The sequence below is a fragment of the Rana temporaria genome, chromosome 10, assembly GCF_905171775.1.
Source record: "Rana temporaria chromosome 10, aRanTem1.1, whole genome shotgun sequence".
Classification (NCBI taxonomy): domain Eukaryota; kingdom Metazoa; phylum Chordata; class Amphibia; order Anura; family Ranidae; genus Rana; species Rana temporaria.
The window spans coordinates 18,844,870-18,862,620 of NC_053498.1; the positions used below are offsets into that span (position 1 = coordinate 18,844,870).

At 42.1% G+C, this 17,751-nt stretch overlaps 1 protein-coding gene across 1 annotated transcript in view; it reads left to right on the top strand.

The window, feature by feature from the left end:
* The first annotated feature begins 2,130 nt into the window (after positions 1–2,130).
* Positions 2,131–17,751, top strand: part of ERFL (ETS repressor factor like) — a 28,740-nt gene continuing 13,119 nt past the window's right edge. The window contains exons 1-2 of the mRNA XM_040327328.1: positions 2,131–2,483; positions 12,590–12,824. Coding sequence (XP_040183262.1) covers positions 2,420–2,483; positions 12,590–12,824 — 299 coding nt within the window. The 5' untranslated portion in view covers positions 2,131–2,419. The remainder of the gene's footprint in view (positions 2,484–12,589; positions 12,825–17,751) is intronic.

Genomic DNA, 17,751 nt, shown 5'->3' on the forward strand with positions numbered 1-17,751 from the left:
AATTTTTTCCCCCGTTAGTCTTTTTTTATACTTTTTCCATCTATAATTTTTTTCTTTATTTTTTTTTACTTTTCATTTTTGTTTCTCCCATAAATCTTCTATCCTTTCTCCCTTTCTTTCTTTCTTTTCATTTTTTTGACATCTATTATACAATAATATATTTAGGTTCTAGCCATCTCCATTATTTTTCTGTCTCTCTTTCCCTTTTCACCTATTTGTATATTTAATTTGTTTTAAATCTTTTTTTTTTCTTTCTTCTATTCTTTATCTATCTATCTATCTATCTATCTATCTATCTATCTATCTATCTATCTATCTATCTATCTATCTATCTATCTATCTATCTATATATCTATCTAGTGATCTATCATATATCTATCTATCCTTATCTCTATCTATCTATCTACCATTTCCTTTCCATTCAATCTATTCAAATCTATTTATATATTTAATTTAATTTTTTTTTTTCTCTTTCTTTTTTCCTCTCTTTCTTTCTCACCTTATACCCTCCTCTCCTGTCCCTTTCTTGCCTTCTTTCTTTTCTTTTTCATCTATTTATTTTTTTTTATTTTTTTTAATTTTTCTTTCTTTAAATTTTTTCCCGTTAGTCTTTTATACTTTTTCCATCTATAATTTTTTTTTTCTTTTTTTACCTTTCATTTTTGTTTCTCCCATCAATCTTCTATTCTTTCTCCCTTTCTTTCTTTTCATTTTTTGACATCTATTATACAATAATATATTTAGGTTCTATCCATCTCCTTTATTTTTCTGTCTCTATTTCCTTTTTCACCTATTTGTATATTTAATTTGTTTTAAATATTTTTCTTTCTTTCTTCTATTCTTTATTATTTATTTTATCTATCTATCTATCTATCCTAATGCTTTCTTTCTGACCTATATTTTATATTTTTATTTTATTTTCTCTGTTTAACTCATATCTATCTTTCTATATATCTATGTGCTTTCTTTCTTTCTTTCTTTCTTTCTCCTTATAGCCTTTATCCGTTTTCTCATATCAATCTGTCTTCCACCCTCTCTACCTTCTCTCTTTCTTTATCTGATATATCTATATCTATCTATATATATATATATATATATATATATATATATATATATATATATATATATATATATATATATATATATATATATATATATATATATATATGAATCTTATATTATATATTTAAATCTGTCTGCTTAGCTATCTACTGTTTTCTTTCTTTCTTTCTTTCTTTCCTTCCTTTCTTTCTTTCTTTCTTTCCTTTCTCTATAGCTATCTATCTTGTTCTTGCATACAAAGTTTAAGCTTAAACCTAATATGCCTGTGTCTGTCTCTTATTCTTTTACCACTTTTTGATTTATTATTGCACTTGTAAAATTTACCATGCTTTTATAATGCAGTGAAAACAACAGGAAAGTTGGATTTTATTTGAGATTTGATGGAAAATAGTTTAGCTGGATGCACAGTTTATACAATTTGTGTACAGAATGATGCAATGTGCATATGTGCCTGTGTGTGGTATGTGTGGGGTACATAGGAAAGCTTTGCAGGTCTGTCTTTCTTAATACCCTTTTTCTGCTTCTTTTCCACTTTTTCCCCCTTATCTTTTTACCTGCTGATTCCTCTTTTCACTGTTCTTCATCTCCCTGACTGTCCTGCATTGTATACACCAACTCTCTGAATCTTCTACCTGTTCCACCTTGTTCTCCTTACCTTTCTCTCTCTACACACCCCTCTTGTTCTTCACCTTCTTCTTTCCTCTCTTCGTCATTTAATTACCTACCTGTGATACCTGCTCATCCTCATCTCCCATCCTTCTTTCTATGCCACCTTATGTTTCTCAACTACATCCTTTCCATTTTTCTTGGACCTTCTGTTGGTGTAACCTCCCCTTGCTCTCTGAACCTTCTGCCTGCGTCACCTTTTCTACATCACCTGTGTTCATCTGCTTTTCTGTGGATCCCCCTCTTTTGTCACATCCTCATCTCCTTATCTCATTCCTGTGTCACATCCTCATCTCTTTATCTCATTACTGGGTCACATCCTCATCACTTTATCTCATTCCTGTGCCACCTCCTCCTGCACACCTGTTTGTTCACTTTTTTTTTTTTAATGCTCATCTGTTCCTCACTTAATCTTCCTCGATTTAAAAATCCTCCCCCTCCTCATTCCTGTTCCTTGTCATCGTATCATCCCTATTTGCTGGATTTTTCCTTTCCACTCTACTTCATTCTTCTACATTGTATCCACTTTACACTTTCCCTCCCACTTCATCTCACCTTCCTCCTTCAAACTTCTTCTTTGCCTGACAATCATTCTTCATCCACCTGGGTGCCTTGTATATTCCTCGTTCAACTGCTCGATCCTCGCCTCTCCTGCCCCCCCTCGCTTCCTTCCCCCTCTACAGAAGCAAGTATGGACTGTAGCTGCGTGTCTGACATCCTCCTGACTCCATCTATGCCAGCTCTCTGGACTCCAGGTAACTTTAGCCTCTCAGTGTTTTCTTTGTTGCTTGTGTTCTTCGTTGCTTGTGTTCTTCGTTGCTTGTGTTGTTGTGCAGTGTCTAGTGTGTGTATAAATTTGTGTAAAACCTCTCCATAGAGATCACATTTTTGTGGCCATAAGACTAAGACTTAGAGTGGCTTTAAGCCTAAGGCTGCTGAGATTTGTAGTTCTATCACAAAGCATTCTCTGACGATAAGGATATTGTAGATTTATTTATTTTTGGCAGTTTTTAAAAAAACAACACCAAGAACACACAGCGAAAAAAAAAAAAAACTTGAGTTTTGTAAAGTTCAGAGAAGATTATTAGCATTTTTGTAGTATCACGCTGTAAATGGGGAGGAATACAAATGTAAAAATAAAATAAAAGGAGGTAGAGAGAAATTTTTAGTACAGGTTAGAAAATATTTACTGGAAGAAGTTTTAGATGGAAGTTCAGTAAAGGGGGGGGGGGGGGGGTGAAAAAGTCAGTAGTAAACTTCAAAGGAGGAGCGACCAAAGAGAGGAGGATCCATAGAAGATGAAATAGGAGAAATGGTCAGCGGGAGCGAGGAAGGAGATGGGGGTAAAGGGAAAAGATGAGAGAGATGGGGAATAGGAGGGAGGAAGAAGAAGGGGTAAAGGGGGAATAAGTAGGGAGATGGGATAGTAAAAGAGAAGAAGTAGATCTGGTAAGAGGAAAGAGGAGGAAGATGGGACAGTAAGAAAGAAGAAGGAGATCTGGTAAGATGAAAGAGGAGGGAGATGGGACAGTAAGAGAGAAGAGGGAGATCTGGTAAGATGAAAGAGGAGAGAGATGGGACAGTAAGAGAGAAGAGGGAGATCTGGTAAGATTAAAGAGGGAGGAGATGGGACAGTAAGAAAGAAGAAGGAGATCTGGTAAGATGAAAGAGGAGAGAGATGGGACAGTAAGAGAGAAGAGGGAGATCTGGTAAGAGGAAAGAGAAAAGAGATGGGATAGTAAGAGAGAAGGATCTCTGGTAAGAGGAAACAGAAAGAAAATGGGAAAGTAAAAGAGAAGAATGAGATCTGGTAAAAAAAAAGAGGAGGAAGATGGGAAATTAAGAGAAAAAAAAGAGATCTGGTAAGAGGAAAGAGGAGGAAGATGGGATAGTAAGAGAGAAGAAGATGATCTGGTAAGAGGAAAGATGAGGGAGATGGGACAGTAAGAAAGAAGATGATCTGGTAAGAGTAAAGAGGAGGAAGATGGGACAGTAAGAGAGAAGGAGATCTGATAAGAGGAAAAGGGAGGAATATGGGAAAGTAAAAGAGAAGAATGAGATCTGGTAAGAGGAAAGAAAAGGAAGATGGGAAAGTACGAGAGAAGAAGGAGATCTGGTAAGATGAAAGAGGAGAGAGATGGGAAAGTAAGAGAGAAGAAGGAGATCTGGTAAGATGAAAAAGGAGGGAGATGGGAAAGTAAGAGAGAAGAAGGAGATTTGGTAAGAGGAAAGAGGAGGGAGATAGGACAGTAGGAAAAAAGAATGAGATGGGATAAAGAGGATGGTGGTGGGACAGAAGGAGAGAGAAAAAATATGAAATATGGAGGAGGGAGATGGGACAATAGGAGAGAGGAAGGGGATGTGCCAAAAGGAACAGAAGAGATAGATGGGACAATAGGAGAGGAGAAGGGGATGTGCCAAAAGAGACAGAGGAGATAGATGGGACAGTAGGAGAGAGGAAAGTGATGAGTAAAGAGAAGGGAGATAAGACAGTTGGAGAGAGGAAGGAGGTGAAGTAAAGGGGAATGAGAAAGTATATGAGACATTAGATCAGAGGAAGGAGATGGGGTAAAGAGGAAAGAGAAAGGAGACTGGGCAAACGAGGACAGAGATGGGATCATAGTAGAGAGAAAGAAGATGGAGCAAGCAAGAGAGAGGAATAAGTTTGAAAGATTAAGTCAGTAGACAAAAAAATGTTGCTAGCACAGTAGGGGAGAGAAAGGAGGTTATGATTGTGGGAGGTCAACAGGAAAAGTTAGAGAGAAAAAAAAAAGGCTATGGGGCAGTAGCAGAGAGGAAGGAGATGGGATTGTGGTACATGAAGAAGAAGATGGGCATGTCGGAGAGAGGAAGGAGAATAGATCAGTAGATAACAAAAAAAAGGGAGATGCTAGGAGGATAAACCACTAGAAAGGATCAGTAACAGAGGAGATTCAAGAGGAAGAAAAGTTTGTGAGCTGGAGAAAATAAAAGGAGAATGGGCTCTTCAGAGAGCATAAGGAAGAGTACAGTAGGAGAGATTAAGGTAAAGAGGGTCAGCAGAAGACATAAAGAGTAATGCCGCGTACACACGACCGTTTCGTCTGATGAAAATGGCCCGATGGACCGTTTTCATTGGACGAACCGATCGTGTGTGGGCCCCATCGTTTTTTTTCCCCATTGGTGAAAAAACTTAGAACCTGTTTTAAAATGATCTGATAGTTAAAAAGCCGATAGAAAAAAACGATCGTCTGTGGGGAAATCCATCAGTTAAAAATCAACGCATGCTCAGAATCAAGTCGACACATGCTCGCCGTGCTCGGAAGCATTGAACTTAATTTTTCTCAGCACGTCGTTGTGTTTTACGTCACCGCGTTCTGACACAATCGTTTTTTTAAATGATGGTGTGTAGGCAAGACTAATGAAAGTCAGCTTCATCGGATATCTGATGAAAAAATCCATCGGACCGTTTTCATCGGATGAACCGATCGTGTGTACAGGGCATAAGCAGGGCCGATCCGCCCTATAGGCTCACTATGCAAGCCGCTTAGGGCCCCCAAATTACTAGAGGCCCCGCCTGGTGAGAATTTTCGGCCCCTCACTCCGCTTCTCAACTCGCTGGCTGCATGGGAGAAGATGTAAGATGTAATTTCCGACAGCAGAACACCCCCTCCCCCCGCTTCTCAACTTTAAATAATCTTTAATGTGACATGTCACTGTCAGCAGCGACCCCCCCCCCCTTCTAAACTTTAATGCGACATGTCATTTTCGGCAGCATCCCCCCCTCCCCCCATCCGCTTCTCAACTTTAATGTGACATATCATTTTGCTTAGGGCCCCAGGGAGGTCAAGATCGGCACTGGGCATAAGAGTCAGTAGCGGACAGGAGAAAAGGAAAAGAGAAACGTGAAAGAGGAGTTGGGTGAAAGGGTCAGCAGGAGAGAGGATGAAGGGGTGGGGGCAGAAAAAGAGCAGAGGGAGGAGAAAGTTCAAACTTGAGATAGGAAGAAGTAGGTAGTCGACGTCGGAGGAAGGAGTTGAAAGGGTCAAAATAAGAGAGAAAAGAGAAGTGAGGGTCATCAGCAGAGAAAGCCCCTGAAACAGGTGAAGAGGGGAGCTATTTAAGACAGCCACTACAATACAGAGGAACCTGGAGAAAGGGTCGATTTACAAAGAACAGGTCAATGGAAGTGCTTCATAACAGAGTGTTTCCTTACAAGAAGACTGGTAAGGTAAAAAGGAAAAAAATAGCAGTAGACTGAGGCCCCGTACACACGACCGAGTTTCTCGGCAGAATTCAGCCAGAACTCGATCGGAGCCGTATTCTGCCGAGAAACTCGGTCGTGTGTACACTTTTCGCCGAGGAAGCCGACGAGGAACTCGTCGGGCCAAATAGAGAACATGTTCTCTATTTCCTCGTTGGTCAATGAGGAAACTTGGCTCGCTGAGATCCTCGGCGGCTTCACAATGAACTCGACGAGCAAAACGATGTGTTTTGCCCGTCGAGTTCCTCGGACGTGTGTACGGGGCCTGAGAAGTTGGACAGATCCAAAGATGTAAAGATAAGAAAGGTAAAGAGGAAAGAACCTGGGGGAGGAGAAGAATAAGCACATAAAACAAGGCCGATCCATAACATTACCCAGGGGAGCTAAGCTGACCTGTAAATGTGATACTGTAACCTACCTCGCCAAGCAGCACTGGCATATTAGTAATGGGTGAACATGCTTAGGTTTAATTTGCCAAAGGGTTTGGGAAATCTTGTTCAGAATTCAGTAAACCTGACCTTGAGCCCTGGTTTACACTGGGCTGCGGGAGTGAAGCCGTGCGAGTTCAGCTGAACTCGCACGATTTCACTCCCGCCGGCAGTCGCGATTTGGGCCGCGATTTAAGAGACATCTGTGCAGGTTTCTGCACAGATGTCTATGTAAATCGCGGCCCGAAATCGCAAAAAGTAGTACAGGAACTACTTTTTGAAATCGGTGCAGCGCCGCAGATGCGGCATCGCACCGATTAGGACAGAGTCATTGCCGACAATTGCCGGCAAATACCGCCGATTTGAGATGCGATTTCACATGTTCAAATCGAAGGAAAAATCGTACCCAGTGTGAACCTGGGCTAAAGGTGAATTATAAAAAGTTCTCTGGGAGGTGAATCTTGGACATTGGACAATGGAAATTTTTTGGGCTAATAGGCAAACTACTGTACAAAAAAAAAAAAAAAAAAGGAGGCATGGAAAGCTGGGCACTGCCATTAGACCTGTTTTGCTAAACATTTAGAAATTGGCCAGACGTTCACAGAGGCTGTCCTGTTCCTGCTGATGTAAACAGTCCTGCCACTGGCCAATTTCTGTATAATGTTCATTGAAAATCAAAAGACAGCAGATGATAAAGCTGTGTAAAAATGGCCAGCAGCAGGACATTTTTAAAAACAGGGAATTGTCTAAAACATACTAGAGAAAAAAAAAGTACTGGCAGGTGTTATACATACAGTATTATAAGAGTTAAGGGACTGTAGAAGACACAGCTGTATAAAAGTGGCCAGCAACAGGACAATTTTAAATAGCAATGCTAGGCCCAATTTACTACTAGAAACAAAAAGGACAGGCTAGGGCTTTACTACAAGAATTAATATACTGCAGAGGACAAAGCAGTGAAAAATTTGTCCGCAGCAGGACAGATCTAGAATAATAGGCCTTAATGGTCTATGCCTAACTTTTACTTCATATGTGACGATATTGATTGCTTCAAATGTAGGTGATTATATATATATATATATATATATAATCACCTACATTTGAAGCAATCCATATCCTCACATATGAAGTAAAAGTTAGGCATAGACCATTAAGGCCTATTATTCTAGATCTGTCCAGCTGCGGATACATTTTACACTGCTGTGTATATAAGGTTTAGGTTCTTTTCAAGAGACAAACGAGAGCCTACAGCAACAAGTGGATTATGCACATTAAACTTAAAAAAAAAAAACACAATAAAGAAAAATGCTCTATCAGCATAAAGTAAAATAATAAAAAAAAATCAATAAAAATAAACATTCCCCTCAATAGAGGTGATTTGTATTGGGGCTAACAATTGTTAATAGTGCCCAGAAGTGGGTGGATTTAGATTAACCACCAGGGGAGCACAATCCACATACTATACTTATTCCCCACATACTACCACTGAAACAAAATGGCACTTAAAAAAAAAGGAAAACTTAAATGCAAAAAAAAAAAATCGGACCCATGACTATTTGTTTACTGCATAAACCCTAGCACCATCCTACTCCAATATTCTCAGTGCCATCCCTCCCCTATATCCTCCAGAACAATTCAATCTCCCATAGCCTTACAGCACCATTCCACCCCCATAATTGCTAAGTACTAACTTGCTCCATACCACCAACAGGCATCCTAGCTCCCCATACCCTCAGCACCATCCCATACCCCCTTAACAATAACCCATCCCCACATTCCTAGCACCCTACTACCCCTATATTGTGCTAGTAACATTACACTTCCTAATATTTCCCAGCCTCATATCACCAACATTCCGCTACCTCATATCACCAACATCACCGCTACCATATCCGGTATATAAATCCTGTATAATAATAATAATAATATCCCCAGCACAATTCCTTCACCATATTCCCTCACCCACCAATCCACCCCATATCCCCCCAAGTACCTACTTACATCATACCCTCCAGCACCATCCCAAACCCCCTGGTATATATACACCCCTGTATCGTCCAATCTTATCTCCATACACTTCAGCACTATTCTACTATCATATCCTCTTCAGCATTCAACTCAAGTAACCCCTGCAGCATCCTACCCCGATACTCCCAGAACCATACTATCCCCATATCTCCCATACCCATTCCAATTCTTATATCTCACCCCATCCTATCCCATTACACCCCCCCATGCAGCACCATCTGAGACCAATATGTTTTCAGCACCATATTACCCTCATATCCCACCCCAGCAATATCCTGTCTTCTATTCCCCATCCTCCCCCCAATACTTCCACCACTATACTATCGCCATATCTCCCATCCCTATTCCAGTCCTTATCTACCACCCTATCCTACCCCATTACACCCCCAGCACCATCTGACACCAATAGGTTTTCAGCACCATATTACCCTCATATCCCACCCCAGCACTATCCTGTTTTCTTTTCCCCATCCTCCCCCCAATACTCCCAGCACCATACTATCCCCATATCTCCCATCCCCATCCAAGTCCTTATCTACCACCCTATCCTACCCCATTAGACCCCCCCCCCCCCCCAGCACCATCTGAGACCAATATGTTTTCAGCACCATATTAACCTCATATCCCACCCCAGCAATATCCTGCCTTTTATTCCACATCCTACCCCCAATACTACCAGCACTATACTATCTCCATATCTCCCACCCCCATCCCAGTCCTTATCTACCACCCCATCCTACCCCATTACACCTCCAGCACCATCTGACACCAATATGTTTTCAGCACCATATTACCCTCATATCCCACCCCAGCACTATCCTGTTTTCTTTTCCCCATCCTCCCCCCAATACTCCCAGCACCATACTATCCCCATATCTCCCATCCCCATCCAAGTCCTTATCTACCACCCTATCCTACCCCATTAGACCCCCCCAGCACCATCTGAGACCAATATGTTTTCAGCACCATATTAACCTCATATCCCACCCCAGCAATATCCTGCCTTTTATTCCACATCCTACCCCCAATACTACCAGCACTATACTATCTCCATATCTCCCACCCCCATCCCAGTCCTTATCTACCACCCCATCCTACCCCATTACACCTCCAGCACCATCTGACACCAATATGTTTTCAGCACCATATTACCCTCATATCCCACCCCAGCACTATCCTGTTTTCTTTTCCCCATCCTCCCCCCAATACTCCCAGCACCATACTATCCCCATATCTCCCATCCCCATCCAAGTCCTTATCTACCACCCTATCCTACCCCATATCACATCCCCCCCCCCAGCACCATCTGAGACCAATATGTTTTCAGCACCATATTAACCTCATATCCCACCCCAGCAATATCCTGCCTTTTATTCCACATCCTACCCCCAATACTACCAGCACTATACTATCTCCATATCTCCCACCCCATCCCAGTCCTTATCTACCACCTCATCCTACCCCATTACACCCCCAGCACCATCTGACACCAATACTGTATTTTTTCAGCACCATGTTACCCTCATATCCCACCCCAGCACTATCCTGCCTTCTATTCCCCACCACCATCCTACCCAACATACTCCCAGCACCATACTATCCCCATATCTCCCATCCCCATCCAAGTCCTTATCTACCACCCTATCCTACCCCATTACATCCCCCCAGCACCATCTGAGACCAATATGTTTTCAGAACCATATTACCCTCATATACCCCCAGCAATACCCTGCCTTATATTCCCTGTCCCCATCCTACCCCAATATTCAACATTATTGGGGTAACCCAATTCCTTGCTTTCCCAGCATCGTCCTATCCTCTCATTAAATAAAGTTCAGAAACTTTTGCAAGAGAGTCAGTCTTTTTTTTAAGAGTGAATAATTTATAAATTCTCAGTCCCTACTCCACATACCTTAGATAAACTCTTACCAATAGTACATATTGTACTTGTTCAATAATATACAGCAACAAAAAAAAATGTTTAATTTTTAAAAATTTTGTATTAAAAAATGTTATTAAGGGGCCAGCAAGTTAACAGATAACCTTTACAGTTTTAAATTTATAAGCCAAGCTTAAAAACAAATTACATGTACAAAAAAACAATATTGATTATGGTTGACGAAAAGTATTAGTATAACAAAATTGGTTACATTTAAAATCTATGCAACAATAATATCAGATCTATATTTTCTTGTGTCCGTTATAAAACGAATTTCTAAAAATCCCTGTCACTTTTCCAAAATGAAATATTTGTATTGCTCCTTTAATCCTCTGTTTTGTAGAATGAAAGCATTTTGTTTTCTGTCATACTCAATAATGATATACAATGGGAAATCAAAAAAGATGGTATCCCTCTCTGCCCAGAAGAGAAGGATGGAGGGATTGCGCTCTCTGGGTGAGGCGCTCATAGCGGGCCGGGCACCGGGGAGTTGGGTTGCCCTGCTGGAATGTAATGTAGGGGGAGGACAGAGGAGACAGATGGAAATTGAATAAACAGGCAATCCAGAGGGGTCACCGGTATCACATGAGATGGATGTGCCGAGAGATGGGAAAATTAGAGAAAAAGGGAGATGGAAAACTAAATTATACTGAGGACAGAGGTGAAGGAATTGCTGTAGATGGGAGAACAGAAGTAACACACTAAACAATAATAATAACTATTATTAATATTATTATTGATAATAATAAAAATAATAAAGTTAACAATAGAGGTGTCTTTGGAATATTTAAAGTTAACAATAGAGGTGTCTTTGGAATATTTCTTCCTTCAGAATACAAAGCTAAGAAAATAGTTTTGAGAAGTAAATATAGAGAGGTACAGTGGTATTAAGTCACTGATGCTATAGTCTATATATGTACATAGTATATATATACAGTGCTGTATGTATAGAATATATTAAGGATTTTTATATCATTTATAGCCAGTGTATTATTTTTAGCATATTTTACAGGTTTATATATAGTATAGATCCAGTGTTGCGTATTTAGCATATTTCCTGGGTTTATTTATAGTATATATACAGTGTTGTGTATTTAGCATACATCCAGGATTAATGTATCCAGTCTTATATATAATATAATAATATATAGCATATGTCACAGGTTTATATATAATATTTTTTGTATGCAGTTGTTTAGATAGAATATCAGGGATTTATATATCATAAAGAACCAGTAGTGTGTGCATAGTATGTATCCAGCATTGTATATATAGTATAGCTTAGGGATGTATATATAGTAAATGCTCAGTAGTGTGTGGATAGTATATATCCAGCATTGTATATATAGTATAGCTTAGAGATGTATATGTAGGCGTGCGCACAGGGCTTGTTAAAGGGGGCTTGCAGATTCTGATTAGGTCCCCTGATCGCAGACCCCAACAACCACCGTCCAGGGTTGTTGGGAAGAGACCCTTGTCCTCATTAACACCTACTCCCCCATGTTGAGGGCATGTGGCCTGGTTAAGTCCGGGGGGGCGCTCATCTCTCCCCTTTCCTGACCTTGGGCGTGGGGGTTCCCTTTTTTTGGGCATGGGGGCTCCCCTAAAAATCCATATGGGCTCCCATAGGGAACTATTGATTTTGTTTCTAAATGCTTCTAAAGGCTACTAAAATGCTACTAGTAGCTGGCACAAAAATTCTATTATCGATCAGCTTTTTTTTTCTAGCTTTTTTTCTAGCTTTTTTTTCTAGCTTTTTTTAAGCTTATAAAAAACGCAAGTGTGCATGGCGACAAACAACAATAAAAAGCAGCTAGAAAACCCATTTGAAAGAACTCTCCAAAAAAAAAAAAATTTTCAGCTACTGGAAGCCGAAGCTCAGAAAATGCTAATAGCCTAAAGTAGGGTGCATGAACATATAGGATAACACTTTTTAGCTTCTAGGAGCAGAAAAAATGCTTAAAAAAATGCTAGTGTGCATAAAACGTATTTTATTTCTATGTAAAGCCTGCCAACATAACACTAGAAAGAGCCAAACTACAGACCGACAGATACAAGGACTAAATTATGAAACTAAAATAAAAACTAGGATCATTCCAAAATAAGGCATAAAACAGTATAAAATAGAAGAACATATGCAGAGCTTCGATGATTTTGTTTTTCGAGGGATACAAGTGGCGTTTCATGTTGGCTATGCTCAAATCTGCTTCCTTCCCTTTGCAGGCTTTGCCTTTCCCGACTGGGCCTATAAGCCGGAATCCAGCCCAGGTTCCAGACAGATCCAGCTCTGGCACTTCATTCTAGAACTTCTTCAGAAAGAGGAGTACCACGATTTCATCGCCTGGCAGGGAGACTACGGAGAGTTCGTCATTAAGGACCCCGATGAGGTGGCGAGACTGTGGGGCATCCGCAAGTGCAAGCCGCACATGAACTACGACAAGCTTAGCCGGGCACTAAGGTACTAAACCGAATTAAAAATTACCTTGGAAAAGGCACCATAAGAACTTGTATATAAATGTATTCAGACTATACATGTTTCAGGTCAAGTAGTAGGTTGGATCAATTAAGAGTACCTGTCTGTTACCTGTCACAGGTGAAGCTTGAATCCAATGATAAAGGGCTTCCGTTGTCTGACTCTCAGAATATGTGTTAGTTCAAGTGCGGAGTAAACCTCGAAAACACAGTGGTGTACCTGTCCTGGAACTAGCACCACTTTCAAGAATGGGCCAATGGCAGCCTCCAGAAATGCAAACAGAAACTGAAGCACCACGCCACCATAACAAGTTCCAGATATGACTTTATTCCAATAAAAGTCAAGGGGAAAATCCAAAGTGTACCCAAAATATTTCGGGGGTCCCCTAAGCCCTTCTTCTGAGTCATAGTTGAAACCAAATACCCAACAGCCACTATTATTGGATGTATAAAAAACAATGCCAGATAACATTGAATAATTAATCAACCAGTTGCAACTCGTCCATAAGGGGTGCACGGGCGCCCCCCCAAAGCTAGTCACCATAGAAAAATATAAATACATTTAAAAAAAGGTCCTTGACTTGACTTTTTTTTTAAAGGACCTTTTTTATTTTATTTGTGCACTGTGTACGGGTGCCGGACACAGTGCACAATGGGTAGCATAACGTCTATGCAATCATGTGATTGCCTGTAAGACGCTTCATTTGCTGGGTTTTGTGAGTCATTGCAAAGCAAAGCACTGCACCGAAAACACTTCCGTCCTGCAGGCGTTCCCCTTGCTGTGGGGTTTTCTATTGGCAGGTGGGCGGTGCTTTCCCCTGGCAGCAGCGTCACTTCCTGGTTCTGTTCCAGTGGGAAATCGTAGCCCTGACCACGCAGCTCCATGGATAGAGAAGCCACACTGCCAAAGGTACATTCTATCTGCCTGTAATGTGGTGATCTGACACCCTGTCCGTAGCAGTATCCTGTGATCGAACTGAAGGTGGAGGGAGGGGGGAAAGTTTCCTGCTTCACCTCTGCCACCAGCTATTCACTCGCAATGCTGGATCAGGCAGAGACATGTGCCTGGCAGGAGAGGAGAGGGGGGTTGTCGAAATTCGTTAAAAAATGTATTCGGAAGTAAACAAATTTCACATGTCTAAACAGTATTGGATGTATAAAAATGTAAGGCCCCGTACACACGACCGAACATGTCTGCTGAAACTGGTCCGACGGACCAGTTTCAGCAGACATGTTCGGTCGTGTGTACGGCCGACCGGACAATTGTCCGGCGGATCGGACAGTTTCCAGCGGACAAATGTTTCTTAGCATGCTAAGAAACATGTCTGCTGGAAGCCTGTCCGTCGGACATGTTCGGTCGCCTGTACAGACTCACCGGACATGTCAGCTCGGCCCAAACCCCTCGCATGCGTCGAAGTGATTCGACGCATGCGTGGAAGCATTGACCTTCCAGGGCCGCGCACGTCGCTGCGTAATCGTCGCGGCGACGGCGCGGCCACGTCACCGCGTATCGTGTCCGCGCGGATTTCTGTTTGATGGTGTGTACAACCATCAAACAGAAATCCACCAGAGGACTGTCCGATGAAAACGGTCCGGCGGACCTTTTTCATCGGACAGTCCGTCCGTGTGTACGGGGCCTAAGTGTTACTAAACCAAGGGCCCTGCATTCACTATATGTGGTCTCCCACAGTCTGGTTAAAGCCTGTAGGAGGATTTTTCATTGTCCTATAAGGCTGAAGGACCCCTGACCCTCTGTCTGAACAGTGATGATTGGCCCTGTGCTGATCACATGTACCCTCCCAAGAGCCAAACTGAGCATGTGCAGCTTGCCCCAAAGGCTCTGTACTATCAGGAGATGGATTGGGGACAGTGGAAGAAGAGGAGGATCAGAGAAGACAGGATCAAACAGCCTTTTTACACAATGCAGAGGATTAGCCCCTTGGGGTCCACAGTGAGTATAACAAGCATGCTTTACTGCATATACAGACTGATTTTACTGTTGTGGGTTTAGTAACACTTTCATGTTAGATTGCATTGAATAGGTAATCAATATACAAGAACCTCAAAGTAAAAAGTGTTTTTTTAACCCAATTGATGAACTGTCTTTTATTATTCAGATTCTTACATTTGTCTGATGTTCTTGTATATTGATTATCAATTCAATGTTATCTGACATTAGTTTGTATACATCCAATACTATTTTCTGTTGAGCATTTTGTTTCAACTATGACTCAGAGAAGGGGATATCGTATGGATATGGTATTAATATGGAGATGTCCCTATTGTATTTTAGCCCTAATCAAAGGGGGCTTTTTGGAGGTTGATAGCCAATCCTTTTGCAGCAGCGGCATCTGTTTGTGTTTCTCCATATTATTGTATTAATATGGAGGTGTTTTTTCCTAGCCCTGAAGAAGTGGGCATTTTTGGAACCCTGAAACACGTTGGTTACTTTTTGGATTGTTCCTACAATTTTTGGGGGGGAATAAAGTCATTATCTGGATCTTTAACAATGGTATGGTGCTTCAGATTCCAGTTCTATGATTCACAATGGGTCTGGGTATGACAGAGTTTTTTTGGGCCAGACAGTATAGGCAAAGGGCCAGATTCACGTAGAATTCCGGCGGCGTAACGTACTGCATTTACGTTACACCGCCGCAAGTTTTATGAGCAAGTGCTTGATTCACAAAGCACTTGCCTGTAAACTTGCGGCGGCGTAGCGTAAATCCGTCCGGCGCAAGCCCGCCTAATTCAAATGGGGCGTGTCATTTAAATTAGGCGCGTTCCCGCACCGAACGTACTGCGCATGCTCCGTTTTGAATTTTCCCGACGTGCATTGCGCTAAATGACGTCGCAAGGACGTCATTGGTTTCGATGTTAACGTAAATGGCGTCCAGCGCCATTCACGGACGACTTACGCAAACGACGTTAAATTTCAAATTTCGACGCGGGAATGACGGCCATACTTAACATTGGCTAGACCACCTAGGGGGCAGCTTTATCTTTACGCCGCGTATCTCTACGGAAACGGCGTACATTTACTGCGACGGGAAAAGCGTACGTTTGTGAATCAGCGTAACGACTCATTTGCATATTCTACGCCGACCGCAATGGAATCGCCACCTAGCGGCCGGCCTAGAATTGCAGCCTAAGATCCGACGGTGTAAGTCATTTACACCTGTCGGATCTTAGGGAGATCTATGCGTAACCTGATTCTATGAATCAGGCGCATAGATACGACCCTTCCGGATTCGGAGATACAACGGCGTATCAGGAGATACAACGGCGTATCAGGAGATACGCCGTCGTATCTTCTTTATGAATCTGGCCCAAAGTCTCCCTAATGGCAAATCATGGCAAAGCTGGAGAGCCGGTGATTAGGAAGGAGCGTGGTTGATAGCCAATCCTTTAGCAGCAGTGGCATCTGTTTGTGTTTCCCCATATTATTGTATTAATATGGAGTTTTTTTTCCTAGCCCTGAAGAAGTGGGCATTTTTGGAACCCTGAAACACGTTGGTTACTTTTTGGATTGTTCCTACAATTTTTGGGGGGAATAAAGTCATTATCTGGACGATGGTGTGGTGCTTCAGATTCCAGTTCTATGATTCACAATGGGTCTGGGTATGACAGAGATTTCTGGGCCAGGCAGTATAGGCAAAGTTCCCCTAATGGCAAATCATGGCGAAGCTTAAAAAACAGTGATTACAAGGGAGTGTGGCTGGTCGCCTATCCACTAGCCGCATTGGCATCTCTTTGCATTTCTCCACATTATTATATACATATGGAGATGTTTAATTCTAGCCCCGAAGAAGGGCTGGTTTTGGAACCCCCGAAAAATACTTTGGAGACTCTTTGGGTTGTTCCCATGACTTTTGTTGGAATACAGTACTACCTGGACCTTTTAACAGTGGCATGGTACTTCGGTTTTAATTTTTGTTACATTACACCACAAGCCAAGAGAGCCGTGGAGATAACCTAGGGCAGTAATGGGGAACCTTGGCACCCCAGATGTTTTGGAACTACATTTCCCATGATGCTCATGCACTCTGCAGTGTAGTTTTTTTTCCCCCTATTTTAAAGTGTATTTTGTGCGTGTACTCGAGAGAGGAGCCGGACTGCAGGAGTTGGGAGTAGGCAGGCTTCCCCCAGAGGCAATCTGCCACCTTTCTCTATGCCCCGGGTGGCAATGGCAGGTGTGTGAGGGGGTCCTCCCACACAGCCCGCCCTACCTGCTCCGCTTTGAAGCCCAATGGGGCAGAGGGACTCCCTATAAGGGAGTGAGAGGATCTAGCCCGCTCAACCAGCCCCGTTAGTCCTTCGCCTCTCTTTTTATAGACCGCGTGGTCAAAGTGCGTGCATGTTAACCCAATTTCGAGTGCGTGTAAGTGTGGTGGTTTTTGTGGGAGGGGGGTGGGCGTACTAAGCGCAGGCTTACCTCGCATAGCACACCCACCGGGAGCCGGGCTGAGACCACCAAACTCTCTGCAGTGTAGTTGAGCATCTTGGGACATGTAATTCCAAAACTTCTGGGGTGCCAAGGTTCACCATCACTGACCTCGGGTGTAGAAGCCACTTGCCTGGGAACCAGATTAATTATAATAATATCAATACTTTAAGATAACTATACGAATAAAACAACCCTACAGGTCCAGCACTCTTTTTCCACTTTCCACCACTGGGCATTATGGGGCAGTAAGTAAGGCAAAATCTTCCCAGTGGTTACACTGGGAACCCTTTCCCTCTAACTGGGAACTCTAACCCTTCCCTACTCCATCTAATACATAAGTGCATAAAAAAAAGAAATGTCCAGGTTGACCTATAGCAGCCAAGCCGGTACTGACAAATGACTGTTACATAATAAAAGCCGGCACATGATAGGTGGCTGCGGGCGGTGCGTTTTTATTCCAAGCGCGGTG